Below are 14920 nucleotides of genomic sequence, written 5' to 3' on the forward strand. Positions count from 1 at the left end.
CTAGAAAGAGGAAAGCCCTGCTTGCTTTCTGGTGGAAACTGAGACATTTTGATTGCAGCTAACTGGCAAATTTTGATGGAAAAATAACAATCGGTTGAAACTCTTAATTAACTCCAGTGCTGACTCCCTTCTTCACTACTCTGACCATTAGATACATATAGTGCAAGATTTGAGAGACCCATCATTAGCTCATCAAGCCACTTGTATGTCACAGGCCATCACGTTTCATCCAGTCACCCTTGAGTCTGGATAACACACATCTCCCGGAAAGGTCTTTCTTCTTGAGCTGAAGAGACCACTTCTCTTGGTCATTCTTTCTTGGTCATTCTTTCCCATGATTAATCTGCTAAACATTTAGTGCTTTGGCTTTAATTTGTCTCGCTTCAGCTTCCAGACATTGACCCTTCTTTATGACTTTCTCTGCTAGATTACACAACCCTTTAGAATCAACATTACAATATCGTGTGATATGGAGTCAGATGTCTCTGTCATCAGTCTTTGCACATTAAACTGGGCTCCTCCTACCTCCTCTGGCTTCTGCTGCCTGCACCTGCCCCTGGGGATGGAGCAGAGCAGCATGGCCCTCAGGACAGAGGGAGCTGGGGGCCAGGGGTCTTGGATACCCTGTGTAGTGTGGAGGCTGCAGTATGGTATAGCAGTAGGTTCCCACTTTGTAATATGGGGTACTGCATAGGGAGATCGTGCAGGGGGTGCTGTGGGTGCACAGCACGGGAGGTAGCCTTTGTAGTATAGCATGGTGGGGGCACATTGCTTGGGAGGCCCATAAGGTAAAGCACATGGCCCTTGCAAAGGGTGCAGAGGAGAGCCACGTGCATGATCAGAGAGGCTTATGATGAGGCTGAGAGCAATGGGGCTCTTTAGCCTGGAAAAGCGCAGGCTCAGGGGTGATCTGGTGGCCACCTATATGTTTATTAGGGGTGCTCATCAGGATCTGGAGGAAAGTCTGTTCACCCGAGCCCCCCAAGGGATGACAAAATTGAACGGTCACAAACTCCACTGTGACCGATTCAGGCTGGACATAAGGAAGAACTTCTTCACTGTCCGAGCCCCCAAGGTTTGGAATAGACTGCCACCGGAGGCAGTTCAAGCACCCACTTTGAACGCCTTCAAAACACATTTGTATGCTTATCTTGCTGGGATCCTATGATCCCTGCTGACTTCCTGCCCCTGCAGGAGGCTGGACTCCATGATCCTCCAGGGTCCCTTCCAGTCCAAATGTCTATGAAATCTATGAAATGTGCACAGGGTGTGTGGCCCACACAGCATGCAGCCGGGGATCCTATGGCCCCCAGTCACTCAGAAGTTAGATGGCCCTGACCTAAGGAAACAAAAAAAGACTTATTTAACAAGAACCAGAGTTCCATTTTTAACTATTGATATTTATTAATAGTCTATCAGGCCAGATTGTTCATTCTTTTGCCCAGGAATGTAACCACACCAAGAAGAACAACTCCCTGGGTCATCCACTCTCCCTCTTTTGAAAACGGCCACAGCATTAGCAGTCTGGAGTTTCTCCAGCTTTCCAAGATTCATTTAAAATTAAACTTTGAAAGCCAGAATTGCCATGGTGACTTCTGTTAGGAATCTTGGGTGCAAGCTTCTGGGCCAGCTTCTGGGAGTTAGAAAGAGGTAAAAGTGGGGTGATGCTGGGTGTTGGAGAGCCATAGCAAAGAGGTGAGCATGTGGAACTGGAAAAGGGAATAATGGGGGCAACAGTGCTGCTGGGCTGGAAGGGAGTTATAGAATCATGGAAAAACAGGTCTGGAAGGGGTTTCAGAAGGCCATCGCATCCAACATCTGATTAAGGTAAGATCAGCCCTAGAAAACTGTTTGTTTAATCCAGTGGTTTTCAAACTTACTAAAGTCATGGAACCCTTTCATCACTTCTTTTGCTTCAGAACCTGTGCCCCTATCCTAAAGACTGACACAGAACCAGGCGATGTGGCTCGACAATGGTGGCGTGGGTAGGGCAGGGCACTGCCTCCTGACATGCTCCACTATTACCCCAATCTCTTCGCAAAACCTCTGATGATCTGTCACAGAACCCTAGGGTTCCACAGAACACTGTTTGGAAACCACTGGTCTAGCCAGGTCTTAAAACTGCATGGACAACCCTCTCACACAACTCACAGGAGAAGAATGGGACTGCAAGACTAGGAAGGCATAGTAGGGACTATAGTAGGTATAATGGGTAGCTCATTGGTGGGCAATGAAGGAGGAAAGGTGGAAGTAGTTCAATACAGCTGGGGACTGTAATGGATTTCCATGGGAATGAGTGCTAAGTGGTGGCAATGATTAGTAGAGGGATGGGAGCTGGGTTATTGGAATAGGGTTGATGGTGGATAGGTGCTGTAGAACTGGAATAAGGGATAAATAGGATGGGAGCCAGGTTGCACAGGGTAGAAGAGAAACAGCAGATGGACTGAGACAGTCTCATCCTCCATTTGTATGGGTGGTATAGTTTTCTGTATACGAGCATTATGTGCAGTGTTATAGAGGGCTGGAAAGGCCTACCCACTGCTAAATGGGTGCTATGGGGCTGGAAGGGGATTAGAAGAGGAATGGAGGTGGAGGGCTAGAGGTTACTAGCACAGTGATGGGGTTGGGGTGGCTGGAATTAGGTAACTGGAGAAAGGAGCTGTGGGTTGGATGGGGTAGTGGATGGTGCTGGGGTCTGGAAGACATCAATGAGGGATTTTTGTTGCTGGGGATGCTGGACTAGTTATGTTTTAGGGTTTCTAGCTAGCAAATCCCTGCCAGCATACCTACACACTACCACTGGCTCAGCATCTGACATGGTACTCCCTCTCCCCTGGTTACACCTGCTGCTGTCCCCACCACCCAGCATGAGCAGGTGTCTGCCCTCTTAGATGCTTTCTTCTTCCTGCACTTGCATTGTGAAGCAAGTGTTCTGCTTCCACAAAGAAGATGATGTTAGTGAGAGTCTTGGTCATTGTTCCAGCACTGAGAGGATAGCAGTCATTGAGGGAAGTAGGCTGGGTGAAGCTGGCAGTGGGGACTCTCACTGTAATAACCACTGGCCAACAGCTGGATGCCTGTTATCAAGCACACAGCAAAGGAAGGAAACACTGCCCATGCCAGGGAGGTAATGAAAAGTGTAAAAGGGAGCTCCCAGTTAGCCATTTTTCTGTTGGCCAAGAAGGAACCCTAAGTCAGCCATCCCATTTGCCTGTTATACAATTGTCCTTGTGGGAAGAAGAGAAAATAGCTGTAGATGAGCTGGGGAAGTCCCAACCCAAGCCTCTTCCTTTTTAAACAAAACAAGACAAACTCATCCCAGAAGGTCCAGGCAGGAAATGAAAACTTCTTGTCTTTGGAGCTGATGCCCTGGCAGGGAACCGCAGAACCAGTATGTGCCCTGAACAGTCCCAGCAAGTGGGCTTTGGTTCACTTGGGCCTGTGTGGAGTGTTTAACAACCCATTGTCAGAAAATCATACATTTGGAGGGGACCTCAACTCCCCTTTTCTTTGTCACTGCCTTTCAGCTTGCAGACTCCCAGCACTGCTGAAAAGTGTGCATGTGTGTGTGTGTGTGTGTGTGGAGGGGGTGCTGACTCAGTCATTGAACCAGATATGGAAAGAGTGCGACAGGACACACAACTGCAGCTTCACTGTTCTCACCTAAACCAGTCCCCCTGCCCACTACTGTCTCCCATCTCACTGCCCCCATTACCCCAACCAACTGAGGTAACAGACCCCTAATCCTCCTCTTTAGCACCTAACCCAATCCCACTGCTACCCCCAGCCCCACATGACTTCACACTAGCCGTCTGGCACCATCCCCCTGCTACTTCCACCAGTTCCCTGGGACCACCCCCAACTATCTCCTCACAGCTCCCCAGTGCCCACCCCACCATTACCCAATGTCATGCAGTACTGGGCACAGGGTAGAGCCTCTGGGCATAAAGAAAATCTATACGGTCCCCATAGGCAATCCTGATATGGGTCTTGGGGCCAGGTTTCCCTTCCCAGGGAGCCCCATTTCCTTATGGGAGAAACCCCTGCACATTTCCTTATGAGAGAAAGAGAGCCACAGACAGCTGGTTTATCATAATTAGCTCTGTTTCTATAGCAACAGAGGAGTAGCAGTGCCTAGGTACTGTTCCTGGCATGTGTGCATCTCCCCAAAGCAGTGAAAGCCATCTTCCCTGGAGGGAGGGTCTGAACAAGAAAAATCCATGTCTATAAAAACTGAGGAACTACAGAAGTGGAGGCCAGGGGTTGGGAGGGAAGGTCAATAATCAGTGGTCAGTGTGTTGAGACAGGGGCTGCTACAGTGGCTCCAAGAGCCCCTGGCACCTTTTTCTCCTGGAGCAGACTTGCAGGGCCTGGTAATACTGCAGCTGGGACACAAGGCAACATCCTTCTTCCCTCCCCCCAGCAGCAGGCACCTTAGGGCTTGCTAGCCTCCTCCTTGCTGCAGCAGTCTTTCACTCGCCAGGGGCTGTCAACGTAGTGCATGGCCCCGCTGACAGGGCTACGCTGCGCAGGGTCCAGGGCCAAAAGGCTCCGCAACATGCGGGTGGCTTCAGTTGTCAGACGTTTCCAGTGGCGTGGCAGGTCCTCATCCAGGCCCGACTCCTGCCACAGCATGAAGTCCTCAAAGAAGGGGTCCTGAGGCAGACTCTGCTCCCAGGGGAAGTAACCGGTCAGGAGGCAGAAGAGTAGCACACCAAAAGCCCAGGCATCCAGGCTGGTGTCAATAGGCAGGCCCTGGGTGCCAGTGGTGCTGCTCAGCTCTGGGGCAGTGTAGGGGATCACCCCAGCCACCAGTTTGAGCATGGTGCCCTTGGGCCGTGTGAGCCCAAAGTCAGTCAGCTTGATGCGCCGGCACTCGGGGTCAAAGAGCAGCACATTCTCAGGCTTGACGTCACGGTACACCAGCCCCCGGCTGTGGATGAACTCCAGGGCACTCACCAGCTGCTTGGTGCATTGTTTGGCAGCTGGTTCAGGGATCCCATCCTGCATAAGGGCAGAAGTAGGGCATATAGCACACCAGTGGCATCCTGGCAGCCCTGCCAGCTTGGCAAACACATGCCAGTCTTGAGGAGAGTTCTGGCATTTCTTACACTGGATATGTAGCCAGTCTCCCCATGCTGAACTAGTCCCCCTTAAAAGGATAGACTGCCTATCCCATTCCCCAACCCTCCTGAGCCAACCAGGCCTCATGCACTGTGGCTGGACCAACCCCAGCTCTCCCCAAAACAGTTCCAATCCCTATGCCTTTGTGGAGGCACTCACCCGTGGTTTGATGATAGAGATGAGGTCTTTGTGCAGTGCTGGTTCATACAGAAAACCATAGTACTGGCTAGACTCTATGGCAATGCCAAACATGCCAATGATGGCAGGGTGAGTGGCAAGGGAGAGCGCCACGCAGTACTCATAAAGGAAGGTATGCAGCTTTGTGTGGGCTTTGGGCAGCAGCTTGAGGGCCATGGGCGTTCCTGGGGACAAGGGTGATGGGTTAGGCTCTTCCTGGACATCAACTTGCACCATGACTGGGCAGGAAGGACATCAGACAGCCACACATCATGGAACACAACTCACTGCTCCAGGGCCACTCGGTCAGCTGCCATGGGGAAGTGAGAGGAGGCAACTGTACTGCAGGGACTGGGTAAGAGAATGGCATGGCTGGCTGCCCTGGGGATTGGGTCAACCATGCTTGGGGTGGGTCTGACCAAGAGCAGCAGAGCCAGGGGGTGCTAGAATAGAGGGGCCTGGTGATCTGACCTAGGCCAGCAGAGTGTAGAAATTAGCAGGCCAAGTGGACCCACTGATCTGACTCAAGGCAGCTCAAGGGGCTGAGGAGCAGGGGCAGAGGCAGAGCAGTATGAGATGGGCGTCATTCCTTACCTCTCTGCCTGTGAGTCACCAGCACCACGTGGCCATACTTGCCCCTGCCCAGCTCCCGGATGACCTCATAGTGTTCGGCCACCTCAGTGTGCACCAAGCTCTGGGCTGTGATCTCCAGGAGCTCCTCTAACACAGCTGGTTCAGGTGCATCTGTGCACTGGTCCATCGCTGGGCTCTGCAGAGATGCCAAGGCTGAATCAGGACCAGCTCTCCTGAGACACAGAGAGGAAGGTCTGGCATCTTGCTCTATATCCCATCATCATAAGCTATCTTGGAGCCTAGAGGCACCCTGAGGAAGGCACCCAGCCCAGTACGCTGGCAGTGCATCCTGGGTCCTCCTTGAGGAAGCTCCAACTCCTGCACTGGCAAGTGGTTGAGGGGTTCACCCATTCCATGGCCCAATCCCCCTTAGTCTGCTGCTCAGCAAAAGGCCAGTTAGTATTTGATTGGGACTCCCCTGTTTCTCTCATGCAGGATGATGACATGCTGCCTTTCAGGAGAGGAAGGGTTTCTCTCAGGAACAATACCCTGAGCTGCCTCATCCCACTTTTTCACTCCTTACAAGGTATGTACGCTCACTGCCAAGTGTGGCAAGGATCCAAATGTACCAGCCCAGCCACAGCAGGAACCAGCTTCATTCCCCAATAGAAACACTGGGTCTTTTCACCTTTCCCTATTTCATCCTGACAGTCTCAGTTGTTGGCCTTGAGTCCTGTGTCCTGACTAACCCCCACAGGGATGCACATTTGTTCTTATTCTTGGTTTGAATTGCCCCAACACAAGCCAACTAGTAGTGGTGTGATAGAGTAATCGAGGCGTTGTACTATGGCTCTAGGGGTACAAATTCAGGCCCTACTTGTGCCATAGCCCCCACAGCTCTACATGGGTTCCTGGTCACTTGGGTTGGAGTGCCAAAGATGGCTGGATGTGATGCTTGCCACCTTGCTCCTTTGTTGGCTAGATAAACTGGTATGCCTCAAGAGGACCTCTGACCTTCAGCCAGGCTCCCTGGTTCTTATTCATCTACGGCTTGCTGCTGCTTTGCAGCCTAATTTCCCAGGGCTTCCCCTGCCTCCTAGCAGTGTGCTACTGTTTCTTTCTGACTTCTCAGCATGCGTGCTTGGTACCACACTGCATATTCCTCTTCTGCTCTCCAGGCTGTTGGCTATGAGTAAGGAGAAACACCTGAATATACAACTGAGGGCAAAGGGCTACAATAATGTCTGTAACCAAGGACCCTCCTGAGAGACTTGAACGTGGAAAACTTGGCTTCCTTTGTGTCTGATAATGCTTCACTTCATTATGGGAAAACTCATTCTGTATTTTGCTATTTGAAGACATTACCACCTAACCTGCCACAAGCAAACTGTTAAACTCATGTTTTGCATAACACAGCCAAACATGGATGTAGGCAGCTGAAGTGGGTTGTGGAAAACTTAATAATCAGCATTTAAAATAAGTTGCCAAACTCTGCTGAAAAGATGAAGGAACTCCAGGAACATTTTGCAGTCATGGAGAAGAATACTGCTATCTTTTGGTATATTTCAGCAGGAAGTCTATCACTTCTTTCAGCTACTGAGAGACATTAAATGCTGAAACACTGTGAAAACATACTCATAAGGGCAAGAAACTCTCACACTGATAAAGGGCTTCATAACCTGTTAACAACATGAACAGACAAGTGATAAAAACATCTCTCTTGGTGAAGTCTCTTTTTAATTTATGCATAGTTATCTGAATGCTTTCGGCACATCAGTGAAAGTACTTGAAGGTGATGCAGCTCAGGCCACAGACATATAAAGAGTAGTTTCACAACTAAAGCTGAATGCCAGTTGTGAAAAACAGGTTATGAGACTTCTTTGGTTTCATAGCAAGCCAGGATTTGGGGAAGATGCCTACCATGCTTCAAGATGAATTTACACTAGATGCCTTGAGCATGCATAAGAGAAGTGCTGACTACTAAAGAAATAGTTCCCTTTTGGTTCAAGTTCTTTGAAAACTTCACAGCACTTAGCCTTTCCACTCAGTTCATATCTGTGGATGTCATGGACTGTTTCAGGGCTGCACATGTCAGATCTGGAGGGAGAAGTCTTGCACAATGCATTGTGCGTACACACTGAAGCAAAGCCAAAGCTCCAAGGTACTGAACCAGTGGATCAAGAGGGGACAAATTATTCTTTGACATTAAGTGTCCAGCTTTTCTGAAGACAGCAGAGCTTGTGTTAGCTGTGCCTGTGTGCAATGCTCCAGTGGCTGAAACATTCTCGAGGATAAAGAATCTCTGGGCAGACAAGAGTAATAGTATGAGAACTGACCTTGAACAGGGGTGAACTATGTGCTTAAGGCAGCTTCAAGAAGCCATGTGGTGAGTTCCACGAATTCATCCTTCAGAGAAAGAAGCTCTCTTGAGAACACCAAAGAACAACAACAAATATGCCTTCAAAAAGAGTATTCCAGCCATTGCATAGTACTGCAGTTTACAAGAAAAGAGTAAGAGCAGCAATATCCCTTGTCCGTACTGTACTGGATCTTTCTCATGACAAACCCCATGATAGGACATTGTGCTGTGCTTGTCCCAGACAAAAAGGTAGCCTCTTATCTGGGTCTCTTTGCTCAGGAACAGGGTAACAGATCCTCTGGTGAGTGGCCCAGATTGGCTGCTGCCTGGGCCAGACACCACTTCATGGGGGAGTGGAACCAAGCTGTCTAATAAGCAGTCCCTCATTGACCCCGTTAGACACCCTTGCAGGTGACAACCTGTGTCCAAGTCTATGCCTGTGCCTCCTGAGAAGAAGTTTCAAATCCAGGTGTGTCTCTGGGCAGGATCCTGAAGTGCACAAATACACTGAACTTCATCCCCCAACCCAGCTGAAAATGCCTTGGCCTTTCCTGGCCTACAGCCCTGTGCTGCTCCCTCCTATCCCCTCTACATGGGCTACTGGTAGCCCCATGGGCCTCCTAGCTAATGAACAGGCTGAATCCCCTCAGCTGTGTTAGATCATCCTAGAGAGCCTCTTCCTACCATGCTTTACATAGGGTACTCAGCCCTAGGAGACAGTGAGGATCAGTGCGACTTGGCATAGCTCATAGAGGAAGCCTGACACTGAGCTATGACCTAGACCCTGGTTTCTGAAGCTGCAGCCCAAGAGATACTTCCTTTCCCAGGGACTATGTAGACCTAATTCCACTTACCAAGGGTACCCTCCTCTGGGATGGGCTAGCCCTGGGCAGGCCTAAGGGGGAAGGCCACATTGCAACGCTTATCAGAACAAGTTGTAGTGAGCCAGAGGCCAGAGCCAGAAGCCTCCTGCTATTCCTCATAGTTGACCCCTGGCCCAGTACTATGCTGGCAATGCTAGAGATTCCCCTCCACACATCACATGCTTTTTTCTTCCCCCCCCCCCACTCCCCCGCAGAAAGTCACTGGTTTCCCCCAGCCAAATGCCAGGTTCACCGCTATACCAAGGCAACCCCTACTGGCTTGATGGGGTCACAATGGGATTTCCCTCCCTTGCAGGTTCATCAAATCCCAACTCACCTAATAGCCCTGACCAGAGTGACTATTTTGAACCAAGTTTATTTGTGGGCTCTGCTCTCTGGCCAGGTGTCTAATTATCCTTCCTGCTCCTTCCCAGGAAAGTCACTCTGGGGTGGAGAGCATTTAGATCAAGTCCCCTTCAGGTGTTCTCCATTCATAGTGCTAGGGAGGGCAGGCAGGGCATGAACTGGTTTTCTTTTCCCCTCTCAACCAGTGCAGCAGATCCACCTGCTCCTCTAATGATCCACCCCCAGCACGTCAGTGAGAAAAGTCTCTGAGGTACCTGCACAGAGTGGTCCTTGCGGTTTGAGCTCACAGGGGCCCAGCCTCACACAACAGCACTAGGCACCTGGCTAGGACATGGCACACATTGGGATGATAAGGCAGAGGCATCTTGTCCTGAGCCCCTGCAGGAGCTCAGAGCCCCACAGGCCTTCTGGGGACCTTTGCCCAAAGCCACGCATGCCTGGCTGACTCTGTAGGGGGTTGGAGGGAAGTTGTGAAGTGAAGCTTGGACTTTAGCGGTGCCTGGGTCTGAAGGGCAGCTATTTCAGGCCCATCTCAGAGAACTCATATCCCCATTCTCTCTGGCTCGGTAGCCAGCAATGACATGGTGCTCTTTGGCCAGCTCTTCACGTTGAGTCAGGATGCTGGGTGATCCTATGTGCAGGAAACAGTAATCTCTGAAGAAGGGCCCTGAGGGATTACAGCTTTCTTGTAAAGGCCTAAACCACCTTGTCTAGCTCTTCTCCTGTAGGACGCTCTTCAGCCAGTTCTGGTGTGGCTTCTCTAGAGGCAAGCCTCTGGTTTCGAGACCCTGGGTTTTCTTCAGAGGTGCTGACATCCCAAACAACACAGCAGCAGTTCTTTTTCAAAGAGTCCTTACTGAGCCACCACAGTCCTTTGCTCCCTAGAGGACTAAACCCCATCCCTGCACTGGAACATTAGGTTGGATCTCCCCTGCTGGGACTCCTACTTTCTACCCCTCCAGCTATACTAGAGTGTCCTTTTCTTCTCCCTAGGGACAGTGTACCCCATTAGCAACAAAGTGTAACAAAATTACAGTATAGTAGTTAAGTGGGGTGGAGAAACACTAAGGCTCACCCAGTAAAAGGAAACATAATGTTATGCAGGGGTTTTCAACCAGGGGTACACGTACCCCTGCTGGTACTTGGGATGGCCTCAGGGGGTACTCGACAGTGGGTGAGTATTTCCACCACTGTCGTGTCGTTGGCATGATCACCAATCGACCACTAGGGGATACCCCCTTCCCACAGCTTGTCTGGCCATCAGGAGACTCCTGTTTTTTCGACCAGCTGCTGGGGGGTAGAATGACCCCAAAAAGCTGAAAACCCCTGTATTATTGGGAACCAATCAAAGAGTTGTCTGGGGCCTACTGCTACTTTTATTTTCCCCTGGGGCAACGGTTTCCAGCCATTTGGGGCTGCAGCAATAAAAAATGGGGTCACCAAGACACTCAAGAATATTGACCAATTTTGATGAATACACTTCCTGTTTAGAAGTATGCAACTCTCGCGCATGGCAGTTGTACATCTGTGCACAACAGTTGCATCTCCAATGCAAGGTGCCTGTACATTATAGGAAGCTGATTTAAGATCGGTATGTTGATAGTGGCTGACTGAAATACGTTTTACATGACAGAAATCTAACCTGGATGCTTTTCTCCAAAAAGTTTCTGCTTTGAGCTCTAGCAGTAAAACTAACGACAAGGATGAGAAGGAGAAACAAAAGGAGTACAAGACACAAAAGCAGAAAAGTGATGAATTCTTCCTTGTTGATCTTGTCTGCATCGTTTCAGGGTCACAAAATATTTCCAATGTTTAAATGGGGTCATGGTGAGGAAAAGGCTGGCTAGCCCTGCCCTGGGGTGTAGAGGGCATTCAGATGGCCCACTCTATCTACAGCAAAAGTGCTCACATTGGGAACTCAACCCACTTGGCCTCTCTGTCACTACGTCTACATGAGACACAGACTGTGCAGTAGCCCATGGCTACTGTGCAGTAGCATCATGTGGCAGAAAGCATGATGCAATGCTTCTGCGCACTAGTCATAAGCTACTGTGCAGACAGTGTCATGAAAAAGCCATTTCCTGGTGCTACTGTGCAATAACTCTGGTTACTGTGCAGTCATTTAGTACTTGAGCAGTTACGATTGAGCAGTTAACATCTTGTATAGATGTGGCCAGTCAGAGGGACTTTGCACTGCTAAAAAAGCAGAGGAGCATGAGTGAAAAGAGCAGGAACATAGTTTTTTCCCGTTGGGGTTAATGTTGCTGACAGAAATCTAAGCTTGTTCTGCCTCCTGCATCCTCTTGCTCACCTGTGACCATTTCCCAGTTCAGCCAGAGATCTGGCATTCAGCAAATGAGCCATGGAATTGCTGGGGAAACAGTTAAAGAGCCAGATTTGTACAATCCCCTTCTATTCCCAGGAAATGGTCTCTCTGTATCCAGGGTAAAGGAGATAGGCCGTGGGGATACAAGGTCTCACTCAAAATCACCCACACCCCCACAGTTGCCACAAGAGAAATCTGATCCTGGCTAGGGGCACTTTCACCAGGATGAATAGCACATTGCCGTAAAGTACACTCTGTGGGTGCCAGGACCAAAGCCAGGCAGGGATACAAAAGGATCTCATTAAAAGGAAATCCGCATAACAACCCAATCACAGATTCAGAGGCTTGAAAGCTAGAAGGGATCATTAGGTCAGCTAATGTAATCATATTCCATGTATCAGTCTCAACACTGCAAAATACAGAAGTAAAATCCCTCTCAGGTCTGTCACTGCCTGCTTCCCTGTTTACACAGATGTCACAGATCATGTTAATAGTTTTTACCATGGCATCACACTGGGAGTCTGGGTCGAGTGTCTTGACCTCTTTGATCCTTTTTCAGAGTCATTATTTTACAGGATATAGTCCTTAATTTTGTAGACATGGTCTGCATTCCTCTCCCCTAGATGGATGGCTTTTGAGTGTGACTATACTAAACCACATTTTGTCTGAATAGGCTCTGTTTGTCAAATGATCCATCTCACTGCATAGAAACAGCCCTGTCCCCTTCAGTATAGACTACATTTACCAATCTTTTTGTCACCAGAAAAGTTTATCAGAAGGGATTTTTAAATATTTATTTCCAGACCACTGACAAAAATGTTGAACCATGTCAGGCCAAGTATTAATCCCTGCAAAAACCCCACTTGAAAAATCCATATTCTACGATGATTCTGTATTGACAACTATTCATACAAATAGATGATGGCATTTATACAAAACTGAATGCAGAGTATGTTGAATGGATTAACAACTGGCTAATTTGAAGGTCACAATGTTACCGTTAACAAGGACCCATCATTAAACAGGTTTGTTTTTCTTGAGTCCTACAGGGTTTGGTTCTTAATCCTATGCTGTTTGATCTTTTTACCAGGGACTTGGAAGAAAACAAAAAATCCTTAGTGTTCATTTTTGCATATGTCACAAAGATTGGAGGAGTGGCACGTAATGAAAAAGACAAATCACTGATAATAGTGCTATCTAGACAGCTGGATAAACTGGGCACAGACAAACAACATGGGTTCCAGTATAGCTATATGTAAAGTCTAGAAACAACAAGAAAAATGCAGGCCATATTTATAAGATGGAGGAAATCCATCTGTGGAAGCAGTGATTCTGAGAAAGAGTTGGAGTGCAGGATACTCAGGTGAACATTAGCTCCCAGTGCACCTTTGTGGCTATAAAAGCTAATGTAATCCTTGGATTTATAAACCTAGGAGTTTATATTACATCTATACCTGGCACTGGTGAAACTGCTACTGTGAAACACTGCTGCCAGCCTAAGTGTCCCACAGTTCAAAAAGGATGTGGATATACTGGATGGTTCAGAGAAGAAACATGAAACAGATTAACAAATTAGAAATCGTGCCTTATAGTGAGAGACTACGGGTGTAAACTATTTGCACTTAACAGTTGTTAAGTACTTGTACGGGAAACGGAAATTTGTTACCAGAGAGCTGTTCAGACAAGCAGGCAAAGGTGTAATAAAACCCAAGAGAAAAGGCTGAAGCTAGACAAATTTGGACATAAAATTAGGGGCAAATTCTTATCACTGAGGATAAATAATCATTAGAACTACTTCTTTACAGTTATTTTTTAACTGAGATTGGACGTTTTTCTAAAAAACATGTTCTAAAAGATATGTTCAGACTAGAATCAATTCAGGGCAGGGCTGTGATGGCCTGTGTTATGCAGGAAGTCAGGCTAGCTAATCACAGTCTCTTCAGGCCTTGTAATGGATGAAATGGTGAACTACTTTTTTGAGATTAGTCAATGAGCCAGCTCTTAATGTCACCAGACAGAACTACAAGACAATCTCTCCAGGCAGAATCACCAAATGATCTTCCCAGGCAGAACTGCATATTGATGTTCCCATGAAGAACCACATAATGGTCCCCCCTGGGTGAACTGCAGAACAGTCTCCCCAGGAAGACCTGCAAAACAGTCTCTCAGGTGGAACCACCTCACAGTATCCCCAAGCAGACCTGCCTAACCGTCTTTCTGGGCATTAACTGTCTCACAGGTGAAACTGTATAATAAACGTGCAGGTACAGAACCACATAAGAGTTTCACTGGGGCAGACCCATGCGCTGATCTTACTGGGGCAGAAATAAGTAACAGGCTGGCACAGAACCGCACGCAGTCTCACTGAATCAAGCTGCTTCACAATCTCCCTGAATAAAGCGATCTCTCTGGGCAAAACCGCAGAATGATCTCACCAATGATCAGAAGGCACTGGCTGCCAGATGTCTGAAGCTTGCAGGCTCCATGTTCCATGCTGCACCGAGCCCTGTTCCCTGACGCTGGTTAGCAAGTGCTACCCTGTTATGCCCTTCTGTGCGCCTACGCAGTGGCTCTGACATGGCTTGGACTACACCGTGCCCCCCTCTATCTGCCTGTGCCGAGCCTCTCACCTTCTCCAGCAGTGCAGAATTGAAGGCTGCAGGCTGTCTTGCTTTCCCCCGGCTGCAGCTGATGGGTTCGGCTCAGACTGTGCTGTGCAGCTGGAGGGGCTGCCAGGCATTACAGGGATAAGCGTAACGCTCCGCCCCCACCCCATACCTCTGTCCCTGGGGGCATGCTAACTCTGTGCTGAAGGTGACCAGTTGAGGGGGCAGTATAATCTATCGGACGGGACTCAAGGAAGGGAGGGTGTTGGAGGGACTTCTGTCCCCACACAGAGTTCAGGGTGAGGCCACTGGGTCCTGTGCACTGTGAGCCCAAGGGATGAGTGGGTGTGGTTGATAGCCACGTCTGTTTTCAAACCCCTATCTCCTCACCTCAGTGAGACAGCAACACCCTCTCTACCAGGGAAGGAGCCCCCTGGAGATACTCGTCTTATGGAAGAGCACAGGACTATCACCCTCAAAACTCTACTGTGGTTGCCAGGCAGGCCTAAGACCCCTCTATGTACAT

The 14920-nt window shown here is 48.9% G+C and overlaps 1 protein-coding gene across 2 annotated transcripts; it reads right to left on the reverse strand.

The window, feature by feature from the left end:
• Nucleotides 1–1251: 1251 nt before the first annotated feature.
• LOC149864316 (serine/threonine-protein kinase SBK2-like) lies at nt 1252–14564 on the reverse strand. Of its 2 annotated transcripts, none has more exons than XM_090048277.1 (4): nt 14419–14564; nt 5896–6107; nt 5284–5486; nt 1252–5004 (listed from the first exon to the last, which is right to left on the reverse strand). In XM_090048277.1, the coding sequence occupies exons 1-4, from the start codon at nt 14562–14564 to the stop codon at nt 4435–4437; spliced, it is 1131 nt and encodes a 376-aa protein (XP_089904403.1). In that variant the 3' UTR covers nt 1252–4434. The 2 variants fall into 2 exon arrangements, with proteins under 2 accessions (XP_089904403.1, XP_089904404.1); XM_090048278.1 differs by having other exon boundaries at nt 5896–6070; nt 14419–14485.
• Nucleotides 14565–14920: the final 356 nt, after the last annotated feature.

This window comes from Crocodylus siamensis, chromosome 5 (genome assembly GCF_052110815.1).
Source record: "Crocodylus siamensis isolate JL-2025a chromosome 5, ASM5211081v1, whole genome shotgun sequence".
In the NCBI taxonomy this organism is placed as follows: Eukaryota; Metazoa; Chordata; order Crocodylia; family Crocodylidae; genus Crocodylus; species Crocodylus siamensis.

What these genes read in the sequence shown, in the direction of transcription:
- LOC149864316 (XM_090048277.1), bottom strand. Translation starts at nt 14,564, where the DNA reads ATGGGGTGGGGGCGGAGCGTTACGCTTATCCCTGTAATGCCTGGCAGC. An exon ending in GGTGACTCACAGGCAGAGAG is followed by an intron (nt 5,487 to 5,895) that starts GTAAGGAATGAC and finishes CCTTGTCCCCAG; the next exon opens with GAACGCCCATGGCCCTCAAG. An exon ending in TCTCTATCATCAAACCACGG is followed by an intron (nt 5,005 to 5,283) that starts GTGAGTGCCTCC and finishes GCCCTTATGCAG; the next exon opens with GATGGGATCCCTGAACCAGC.